Source organism: Lissotriton helveticus, chromosome 11 (assembly GCF_964261635.1).
Source record: "Lissotriton helveticus chromosome 11, aLisHel1.1, whole genome shotgun sequence".
NCBI classification, from domain to species: Eukaryota; Metazoa; Chordata; class Amphibia; order Caudata; family Salamandridae; genus Lissotriton; species Lissotriton helveticus.
Window position 1 is genome coordinate 55,057,370 of NC_136072.1, and position 12,166 is coordinate 55,069,535.

Sequence of the window (12,166 nt, forward strand, 5' to 3'; positions counted from 1 at the left end):
CTTAAACACACTGATGCAATACAACTCCTGCAATTCTTGTCCTTCAGTTTGTGAAGCTGTGTTGTGCTGGACAGGACAGTGGTCATCCTTTTGTATAATGCAGTATATGGAAGAACAGTGCAGGCTTTGGAAAGTTGTGATAGCCATAGTCCTTTCCATCGGTGTGGATTGTCATGCACATGAGGTCCACTGGTGCATTGGGTACAGTGTACAATGGCCTCAGGGCTATCAAATGAAGCAATGATAAATCAGTGGCATGATTATTGCAATGTCCAGCTAAGTAAACTTAGGTGGAGGACTAGAAGAACCCCCAGAGGCCCTACATATCCCACTCCACCCTTCCCTGATAAAGACACCTTGCCAAAGAGAGGGGAATGTTGAAAGAAGGCAAGGGTAAGAGGCCAAGTTATGAAGTGTTGGCAACTCATATGAGTGTATCCTAATTAGCATATTTAATGACATCATGGGCAGACAGATGACAATTTAAGAAATGACATCCGTGAAATGAAGAAAAATATTTAATACATATAAAATAAGAACAAAGCCTCACAAGGCCTGTCACTTATGAAAGTATTGCAGCAGGACTCTAATATGTTGAAAGTGGCCCACCACAATAAATGAACGAATAAATAGATGAATGAATGAATTGATGGATGAATGGATGGATTATGTTTTTGTAACTCATACAAATACCTATAATGGTGCCCGAGATATGCTTTGTAACTGGGAACCAGTGGAGAATTGGGAGAGAATGGGCAACAGAGAATGATGTGGAATATGCAGGAGGCCAGCTGCCCCATTCTGTACAATTTAGAGTTGAGAAACAGATTGAGAAGGAACATCTAGGAAAAGAGACTTGCCACAGTTAATTCTAGTTAGTATAGCCCCTTGGACCACAGTTTTCCTGAGTTGAAGGGTGCGCAAGAGAAGAATCTTATGGAGGAGCTTGATATAATAGAAGCAAGTGGATGCAAATTGAGAGCTGTGATTAGAAAAGGACAGAGAAGAGTCAAAGATAACACCTAAGTTGTCAGGTGAGAGTGAGGTTGCAGGTATAGGGCTTTGTAGGAGAAATCCGATGGGTACCACGCAAAGGTCCACATGGAGGGAAGGCCGCCAACAAGGAGAACCTCAGTTTTATTGAACTTTGGCGTCAATAAGTTGGTACTCATTCAGGAGATTCCCTCCATTGGTACTTATTCAAGAGATCGCCTCCAAGAGACAGCTGCTAAGGTTGCCACTGCTGGAGCTCAGAAAAGTGTTGAAACAAATAGAAATTCACATATCGTCAGCATAAGAGGTCGGTTCCAGCCCCAGAATTTGATTACAAGGGCATGTGGGAGACGTAAACGTTGACCATTGTAGGGCTTAGTAAGGAGTCCTGCAAACCCCCATAGGGCAAATGTTTGGACTTTGGTCAAAAAGAAGGAAGTTGTCCTGCTTAACAGTAGTCAGATACGAATGACATAAACCGAGAAGAGCAGGCACCTGGAACCCTATGTGTTGAAGACTTGTAATCAGAACAGAGTGTGATATCGAGTAAGATCAGGGCTGCCTTTCACCCTTGCTCCATTTATCCATGTAGCCTCCTAGTATTAGGAAAGGTGATTGTTGGTACGTTTCTTCCAGATTCTTAGATGGAGTCAGAAGTAATGAAATTGGGTGGTAGTTGAGAGGAATGAGAGGTACAGTTGTAGTTTTTTAAGGATGTGTACTGGTAGAACAAATTACCAGGTGGAAGGTATGGAAACAGAAGAAATAGAATAATTACAGAAGTTAGTCAAATAAGGGAGATAAGTGTGAGATGGCTTCCAAAAGTTGTGCGCAGGACAAGGGTCAAATGTGGAGCCAGATTTGACAGTGGCCATTAGAGTGGCCATAGTGGCTGGGGTAAGCAGTGAAAAATCAGGCAGCGTGGAGGGAAGGGGATGAAGATATGGGAAGGGTGGAGCTCAAGGATAACATTGGCAGTGGTAGCTAAAAGATCTGTCAGGGAAGATATAAATTTGCAGGCAGGAGATGCGGTAGACCAAGTACACAGATAGGGGTGGAGTAACTTGAGATGTTATGTTGGATATTTTATCTGCAAGTAATTAGGATAATACTTCAGAAAACGGTTGTGTGCTGTGGGAAGATGGTTTGTGACTACCTGGGAGAGAACTATGGGGCATATTACCAAGCAATAGCGATAATTATCGCTATTGCTTGGTTAGAGACAAAAATGTATCGCCGACCTGCGGCGATTTTTATCGCAGATAAACCTTGGTATTACCAAGGTTTATCGCAAATGCGATAAAAATCGGCCGCAATGAATGAATATCGCTGAAAAGTCCGTGATATTCAGGCATTACCGAGCTAATGCTCTTAGCCATGTTATCCACCTCCCATTGGATAACATGGCTAAGAACTGCTCAGGGCAGGTGTTAGCTTTTGGAGGGATGTGTGACGTTACAACGCAGGCTATTACAACGCCTGCCTTTACAACGCGGTTTTTACATCGCAAACCTTTACAACGCATAGCGCTTAGAGGTGCTGGATAGTGGTAAGTATAATTTTCTATTCCAACTCCAGTCCCCGTGGACACTAGGGAAGGTGTTGGATAGAAAATTAAACTTATTACCTATCCTAGAGCACCCCCCAGAGCAATGCGTTGTAATGGTTTGCGTTGTAATGACCGTGTTTTAATGGTAGTGCGTTGTAATAGTTTCGTTGTAAAGGTTGTTCACCCTTTTGGAGATATTCACACTTAGCGCGAATATATCCAAAAGTTGGTAATAGGAGATAGCGATGTTAGCGACTGTTTCCAGTCACTAACATCTTGGCACGCCCACTTTGCATGTCACTAGTGATAAATTTCTCTGACATGCAAAGTGGGGCCCAAGATGGTCGCTATCTCCTACTAGCTGTCGCTAACTGGTGTTAGCGATAGCTAGGTAATAGGGAAATAATTTTATCTCCGCTTTCTTGGCTTTTAAAGCCAAAAAAGCAGAGATAAACCCCCTTGATAATATGCCCCTATGCTTTTTAACTATTTTGGACACTTCTTTAGAAGAATTATAAACAGATTACATTTTCAAGATATTGTAGCTGGACCGGGAAATTCTGACTGCCTTTTTGTGAGATTTTAGAGTCGCCAGGTTAAAGTCGCTGTAGAAAAGAGCATATGGGAGTCCAGTTTTTTTACATTGGCATTTGTTAATGGCTAGTTCTAGTTCTTCAGTATACCAAGGAGCTCGGTGACGAGTACGAGCTTGACGGACAGTATTAAGTTCAGAAGGACCTCAACTGCAGTAAGGGCCCAAATGATAAAGTTGGGAGCCCTGTCTTCCATGGAACCATCTAAGGGTGTAAAGGTGAGCGGGATTCATGTTCAGTAATATTATTGGATGACCAAAAGTGAGTTTTGGTTTTGAAAGGCAAGCTGAAAGGAGCAGAGGGGAACTAGCCAAGCAAAGTGTAGCTGTAACTAAAATGAGGTCGGTCCAAGGAATGGGAATGGGGTTAGAGACTAGGATGTTGTCTCAAAGTAGAGAGAATAGAGTTGAGAAGGTAGCCAGCATCGCACATCAGATGACAAAGTTTGGGCACTAGACCCAAAGTATGGCAGTTTCAGAGAAAGAGAAATAGAGAAATAGCACTGAATTAGAAGGACTCTCCAGCCAGAAATTGAGGTATCCGAGGAGAATGTATTTTGAGGTGGATAATATATAAGGAGAAAAGTGGTCACCCAAACCTGAGCAAAAGGTGGCATGGGGAGCTGAGGGAAAATAACAGTGCATGATGGTCTAGCAAGTAGATGGGGGAGGAACAAAACTGTGAAAGTACCCGGAAAAGATTTAGGCAAAAAAGGAGGCTCTAGTGGCTGGCGAGAGGGTTCTCGGAGTTCCGGACTAGAGATTATCTTTTCCCCAGATACTATAAATCCAGAGCAGGAGTAAAGTCCAGCAAGGGGACATGCTGTAGACCCCGTCAGTGTTCCTATGATCACAGGCTGGCTTGCCTGGCTTTCCTAAAGGCCGAGGGGTAAGGAGCTCCGTCCCCGAGCTCCCAGGCGAGGGATCGCCTTTTGGCGATAATCCTGGAATTTGGCCCCCTTTGATCCTCCTCCGCCCTGGTGATTTGAATGCTATTATTAACTCAAACAAAAATCACAACCATCGGATACCCAGCATAATGGCAGATTGTCCGGTTGAGCTGTTCAATGCAGCTGAGAGGAGACGAGCTCAGGATTCATCCTTGGGGTTTTTATCTCTAGGCTATCACCTACCTGCCGGTCTCGGCCACCATTGCTCTGCATACCGCCTCGACTTCTTCCCTCTAGCAAGTTTTAACTTGGTTTTTATTTCAGGCGATGGCCCCTCATGTCTTCCCTGTGGCTGCCATGGTCCCCGATATCATTTCCCCTGGTCGGAGTGGGGAAGAGAGCATTGGGTTCCAGTCTTCTGCCCTCTATCCCCCCTCTTATGGTCCAGCAGTCGGGACAGCCTTTCATCCATGAGTGAGTCGTTTTGAGTCTGGGGTCTCCTCCCTACTTTTGAATGGCCGAGGTGTTGTGGGACTGGAGATCACTGATGGAGTCCTCCTTCATGAAGGTTGGAGGTTTTCTACGGGATTTTCACCGCTTGCTACCTGCCTCGTTCAAGATATTGTTTTCGGAGGCTCGGTCTTTACCTACCGGCGGACCGCAAAATCTTACTCTTGCTCCCCCATTGCCCTTTATCTGTTTCCTGTCGATGAAGATGGCGGGTTTGAGGCGGCCATCTTTACCTCCCTTGATGGCCTCTTGGTGGTCTGCTTGTTTTCGGCTCGGCAAGAGATACCGTCCAGCTGAGTTTCTGTGCCGTATCCACAAACCCTCCAGTGGGTGTTTACACCAAACTCTTTTTGGTCTGCCTTCTCTTAGGGCTCAGCCATGGACTGGCACCAGGCATACCCTGGTTGGCACAGGTCTGCTGAACTTGAACATTTTCCTTCTGCCTTCTGCCTGGTTCCTGATCCCCCTGTGCTCCTTGCAGAGTTTGCCTGTGTTTATCCCTTTCTCCGTTTTTTAAATGTTTGACATTGATGTGATTGTTTACTTTTATGTTTATTGTGCAACTATTCGCATTCTCAACCTATGTAAATAAATAAATAAAAATGTGCATTCAGGTAAAAATATCTGTTATTATTATTATTATTATTTGCCATTTGTAAAGCGCTCAGCTACCCATCGGGTTTCACGGTGTTAAGCACTACAGTGGCATTACTGAAAATACTACCAATAAAAGAACCATGTTTTTAAGAGTTTGCAGAATGCATTAATGAGGTACAATTCCTCATATAATGAGGCAAGGCATTCCACAGTTTTGGACCCAGATACGTAAAAGATTGATCGCCTGATCATACCCGATGTATTCTCGGTACGCAGTGTTGTCCCTGGTTAGCTGATCTCAAGTTTCGGGAAGGAATATACAAGACCAGCTCTTGTATATATTTAGGGCCAAGCCCTGCCTTAGCTTTGAACATAAAGCAGACTGCTTTGAATTGTATTCTTTTTCCAATCGGTAACCAGTGTAACTCCCGCAAAAGGGGGGAGGCTGCGGTTCTTCTTGAAGAGTGGGTGAGAAGCCTAGCCGCGGAGCTCTGTACCACTTGTAGGCGATTGATAGCTGCCTTGAATCCAAACTATCATAGTCTATTATTAAGTAAATGTGCTGTGATCATTAGGCAAATGCAACTAAATAAAGTAATTAGCATTGCTAACAGGGTATATAAAATTAACATCCCAACTGTAGCAAATGATTTATCTGGGTAGATCTACCCTTTCTGTGTGAGCACAGGAAAATATATGTGATCTCTTAGATTGGCAACAAACCTGGTATATGTAGTTAGGTGGTCTGCATCATGAGTGTACACTCAGGTTTCACAAGGCTGCTTGTCAAGTGCTGAGTTTGTTCCACAATGGTCCACTCTACAAGAGTTCTCCTCCTTGCTCGCAAAGGGACAGTACACAGTTTATATGATAAAACTATTGTGATAGATGATGCGAGTGTGTGTCGGTGTCATGTCTAGATGCTAGGAGCTGTTGCTGTACGAGCAAAGAAAGCAATTCACCATGTTGTTATGTTTTCCTAGCAACCTTGAGATGTGCTAGCAACCTTGAGATGTGCTAGCAACCTTGAGATGTGCTAGCAACCTTGAGATGTGCAGAAAAACTCCCAAGAAGAGTCTCTGAATAACAAACAACATGCACCACATATTCCTTGAGCGATGTCACAAAAACCAATGTGTTATATGAGACTATACAGAGTAAAGGCAGCCTAAACCGTCTAAGACGCCTTGCAGAGGGGACCCGCTAACCCTTCAGGGGCCCCTAAACCTTCCAGAGGGCTCCTAATGTGCCCACGGTCAAGTAATATCTGTAAAATATTGGAGACTCAGGGGGCCCTCTTCACATTCAGCGGGACGTAAATTACACCATTGGACCTTCCAGACACCTTTCAATCCTGTTTTCAAAATTTGCCTAGTCAATACCCACTGCTATAGTAAAGTTGAGTTATTTGCTGTGCTGCTAGATGCAGCAGCATTTATTTTTAACAAGGGTTGTTGCTATGCATCTTTCTTAGTGACATAGGACGTGTTTCGGCGAAAAATTATTGGATTTCGTCGTACCTTTGTGGCGGGCAGTAGTGACTCTTTGGGTGTTTTTTCTGGTGGTGCTTCTTCTTGTGTTAGTTTCTGTAGTGATGACCCTCCTGTTTGCACATGTTGTGGTTGTCCGCTTTGTGGTCACACTTCCAGTCTCAGGAGAAGAGCCCTGCATGCTGAGGGCAACAATGGTGGGCAAGAGTCCAATGCTTATCAACAGGAAGGAGGCAGTCATGGTGTTGCCCGCTGATGAGGCTTGCGCAGCAGTCGTTGATTGTGAGGTCGCATTCATGGTTGTATCATTCTCTGGAACCACTGTATATTCTGTGTTAATCAAGAAGACCTTCTTACTGGGTATATAGAGTGAGAAAGTGTAATGCTTTTTAAAAAATATCTTTAATTGATTTTTATAAACAACAAAATAGTCAGGCATCATATAGCACCCAAGTTAGTGCTTGAAGATACATTCTTCAAAGTATAGATCGTGCAATGTCCGGTAACACAAAAGGCATTTAAAGCATCAGTGGGTGGGGGAAATTCCTCTGATTCAACCATACCTTCAGTGGCCACAACACAGAGTGTCCTACAACAAGGGAGACAGTGCACCACACAGCACTCAGCTAGGACTTTACCTCTATCAGACACACCCGAAGCAGCATCCATGGATCCTGGTCTAATGCTACCAGTCTCATCCACCTAAGGCCCCAGATCGTAATACCATTGCTAGGGTCCCCATATTTTGCTGAACTTGCAGGGGAACCCTCTGCTCATGTAGGTGACTCACTCAGCAGCCATATACATGGTGGGACCTCCTGTGCTCCCGAGTATTTGGCTATGTCTCTCTTCACCACAACCACACCTAGATTGATGAAAAGTTGGTGAGTTCTCTGGACATCTATCTCCATCGGTATTCTCTCAGCAGATCAAATGTTTGGGTCAATTGGGACATCCACCTCCAGGATGGCCAGGAGTTCTCATATATCCTTGTCCCAGTTGGTCTGTATGTTAGGGCAGCCCAAAACTGTGTGCAGGAAGTCGCCTCTAGCCCCAGTGCATCGTAAATAACCTGACGAGGCCACCTTTCCTATCCACCTTTCTTATCCTATTCAGCCTGGTTCGGTCAAAGTATACCAGATGGAGTACCTTAAACTGTATTAGCCAGAGCCATGACTTTATGGCACCTTCCTCGGGATGCATCAAGGCAACCTCCCAATCTGTATCGTCCTTCTCCCCAGTGTCCAACACCCTTATTTCTTGCAGTTTACCTAGCGTGTCCGGGATATTATTACTGATTGTTTTGTAGGTGTGCAAGATTGCCTTGCTCCCAGGTTACCCCAAGCAGGTGTATTCAGATATGTCGTTGGTGTCCAATCCTTCAGTGAGCCAGGCATATCAGAGTTGCACAAACTTTAAGTACTCATTCTGATGAAGGTCGTATTCCTGCCTCAAAGAGGGGAATGGCATTAAGTCCCCATCTTCCATTATGTCACCTATTTTGGAGATGCAATCAAGTCCCAAGGTTCGAAGTCTCGTAGCTTCCCCAATTTTCTCATCATACCCCTCTTCCAAAGTGGTGTTTACCTGGTTACCTTAAGATGCCCAGCCCACAGCTCTGGTGGCCCTTCTCCGTACTACCAACGTCACCTGCGTGGCTGGCAGCAACCTGCCCGAACCGGTCCTGGCATATATATAGTGTAGAGGGGAGCGTAGCAATAGCTGAGCCCTCTCCTACATGTAAGTTGAGTGTTCTTGGGGTGCAAACATTCAAATCATTGATTGGTATCAGGTGAGTTGTCCAATAGTTGGCCTGCACATCCGGAAGGGTTATTCCCTCATTGTAGGAGTTTCACTGTAGTGACTGTAGCTACACCCTAGGGTGGCCCTTATTCCAGAGTAGCATCATCACCTGTCTTGTTTGATAAACATCTCCTCCAGGATAGTATAATATGTATTTAGGAGGCTATACAGCAGCTTGGGGAGTATAACCATCTTGAAGATGGTGGAATACTCAGGGGCAGCTTACATCAATGCTCTGCATCTCCATGAAAGGTAGTACACACCTTCCCAAGGTTGGCAGCAAGACACAGGTCTCTGTCAGGCGTAACATGTATGCCCAGATATTTAAAACTCTATATTTCAACTCACAGTCTACCCCTTAAGGCGATGTTGTCAGAGGGGCCATAAGGATGAAATATCCCCCCAGTTTATTTTGTAACCCAAGTAGCTACCAAACAATTGTCTGTTCTGGAAGATGACGGGACTCGTGGCATGAAGTTCTGTGACATAGAGGAGAATGTCATCAGCATAGAGTGAATCCCCGAATGCCAGGGTGGGCGCGGATGATAGATGCTTGTGGTTCTATTGTAAGAACGAACAGGGGGCATCGATGCTGCATCCCCTGCCCAATCGGGAACTAAGCCTGGGTTGAAAATTCGTTCCGCTCGCAGAATTTGCGGATTTTTGGCAATTTCGCCATCCGCGAATCACGTGAAATAGCCAAACAACCCGCAATTCTCAAGTTTGCGAATTTTTTTTGATTGTTTAGCGCTTCAAAAAAATACAATCTTGCACGCGCTGCGTTGACTTACCTTGATTCTGAGTTTGCCGAGTTGTTTTCCTCCCGCAAACAAGATGGCCGCGCCCAAAAACGACCGCATGGGTAAGTTCGCAGTAGCCGCCCTGAAAAAAAAAAACAGGAAACACGCCAAAATAAAAAAATTCGCAAGTATCGACCAGATTCGCGGATTTTGCGGACCGTGAATTCGCTTTCGTGTGAATTCGCATATCGCGAATTTGCAATTTTCGCCCATACTTATCGGGTAACGTCTTTGAGAGGTCCCCATTCACTCTCACCACAGCCATCAGGGCTTGGTACAAAAATGGTACCCACTGCCTATACCTAGTGCCAAAACCAAATTTGACCAGTGTATACTGTAAATAGTGCCAATGTATAGCATACATTTTTTTCTCTGCATATAATACAAGAAAGTCGTGAGGCGTTCCCCTATCTCGCTCCTCCAGCAGCCAGTCGTGCAGTCTTCACAGGTTGAGCCTGGTGGATCTGCCTCGCATGAAGAATGATTGGTCTCCATGTATCAGCGGAACAATACCTTTTAACAGCCTAGTCACCAGGATCATGGCCAGCACCATAGCCTCTACGTTCAAGACCGAAATTGGGCAAGAAAAGTCACTGCTAGTTCTAGGCTTGCCCTCTGTGTCAAGCGGGTTATGGTCACACATTGCAAGTCGGGTAGCAGCTGCCCCCTAACCTGGGCTTCACAAAATAGGTTCATGAGATGGGGTCCCAGTGTACCAGCGTTTCTTTTAAAAGATTACGCCGGAAGCCCATTAGGACCAGGGTTTTTTCTAGGTTTACGCATCGCAATGGCAGCCTTGACCTCAGAGAGGTCTATTTCCCCTTCTAGATTAATACGGTCCCCTGCAGGGAGCACTGGGACCATCACAGTTGAAAGAAAATCCCTAATTTGGTCTGCTACCAGCAGTGTACGGGCTCCATAGAACTCTGCATAGTATTGGGCAAACTCCCCCACTATTTGGGCATCAGTCGTATGAAACACTGCAGTTGAAGCAATGATGGTTTCCGCCCAATGCACATCAGCCTCTTTCTTGCTTAGCCACGCTAGCAACTTCCTTGCCTCATCGCCAGTATCATAAAGATGGTGATGGGTGGCCAACTAATGCTGTCTCACTTCTCCCTAGGCAAGTCCCGGTTCTCTGTTCGAAAACCTCAATGGGCCTGCAGGTCTGCAGATTGGACTGATCCTGGAATGCTGTATCCAGGCTTCGCAGCTGGATTTAAAACGTCTCGGTCTGTGGTACCTCGTGCTTTGTTTTTCCTTGCACATATATTGTGTGCTCGTGTCTGAAGAATTGCTTTATATTGCAGCCCGAGTGTCAGTGAGGACTATACAGAGCCCTCATTTTTGGTAAAGTACAGTTCCACATCTATTTATATTTTTGGGGCCACATCTTCATCCCTCAGGTCTTAGGCGTTCAACTTTCATCCTATGGTTGTCCCTACTCGCTGCCTTTTCCCCACTGAGAGAGGGAATGTCTGAGGGAATGGTCTGACAGTCCCTTTGGCACTTATTCAACCCGTTTAGCAACACCCCCTCTCCCGCAGGTGCAAAGACATAATCTATCCTAGAGAAGACCCCATGTACTCTGGAGAAGTATGAGTATTCCCTCTCACTAGGGTAGCACCGCTTCCAAAGATCTGAGAGCCCTCTGGAAAGTTTTGGCCTGGCCCCCAGTCTTCCACAGCCAGCAGCCTCTCATGGCTGTCCCCGTATTGTCCAAAGCTGGGGCCTCTCCTCGAGCCATTGCCAAGCGTCATCAGGTGTTAGGAACATATGCGCCTTTTCTTGAAAAAGTGCCTTCAATTTGACTGGGAAAAGTAACATATAATGCAACCTCATGGATCGCAGCTTGGCCTTTACTGCATCAAAATCTTCATTTGCTTCTGCACCTCCCTGGAGTATTCCGGTCACAGCATAATGGTGAAGGCATCGTACTTATTTACCCATTGCTGCATTGCTCTCTAAGGATCATATCCCAGTCCTGGAAGCTGAGAAAACGTGTGATTATTGGTCGTGAGGATGCCCCAGGTGGCGGTCGACCAGTGAGCGCTGTGTGTGCCCGCTCAATGACAAAGCATGCGGATAGGTTTTCAGCCGTGGCAGTGGAGCAGAGCCGCTGTCCCAGGAATTCGACCATATTGCCCCGCTCGACCACATCCGGGAATCCCACTAGTCTCAAATTATTTAACCTCATCCGGTTTTCAGCGTTGTCCACCTTCTATGCAAGGTTGTTACATTGTCATACCTCTTTCTTTATTATTGCCATTTCCCCTTTAAGTCATTCTTTATTTCCTTTGTATATTTCCCTTTTAAAAACCTGCATACTTTTGATTATGGCACATCCTCTGTCACCTCTGCCAATTCCTTCCCAAGGGAATGTGTCATATCCTCAAATTCAGACACCTTATCCTCTGCAGCTGTCACACGGTCCTTGACTTTTCGGAGATCCTGCATCAGGAGTGACACATCGGAACGGATTTCACCAATCCTGGATTCCAGGGCCATCCTAGAGGTCTAAATCGCCGTAAGCAGAGCTGCATTGTGGGGCAATGAAGGGGAAGCAGAGTCATCCAGTGGAGGGTCTACTGTCTTGGTATATCGATCCATTTTACCTTGGCGAGGTGGTTGGGCTCTTTGTCTTTTACCATGGTTCGAAGGAGTAAATCCACTCTCTATAACGTTTGATGCAGCAACCCTTCATTAAGGCATGGGGGAAAGCGAGGGGGAAGGATATTCCTCCACATGGCACTGCCCCCTGGAGCAGTAGTGTCCAATCCTCACTTTTCCGCTGGTGATCCCTGTGACCCCAACGTGGGGAGTGGGAGGAGCTGGGGAAAACTGTTGGCCAAATCTCTTCACTGTGGTTGATGTCTCCTCCCCGATGAGTGCTTCAGCCAAGCGCAGGGGAACGTTAAGCAGGCAGTGAACCCCACCTCCAC

General features: G+C 45.7%; 1 protein-coding gene across 1 annotated transcript in view; it reads right to left on the bottom strand.

Moving 5' to 3' along the window:
• LOC144790706 (uncharacterized) overlaps nucleotides 1-12,166 on the bottom strand; it is a 180,668-nt gene that overhangs the window by 38,397 nt on the left and 130,105 nt on the right. Inside the window, exon 13 of the mRNA XM_078665426.1 lies at nucleotides 6,652-6,951. Within this exon, the coding sequence (XP_078521552.1) occupies nucleotides 6,652-6,951 (300 nt within the window). The remainder of the gene's footprint in view (nucleotides 1-6,651; nucleotides 6,952-12,166) is intronic.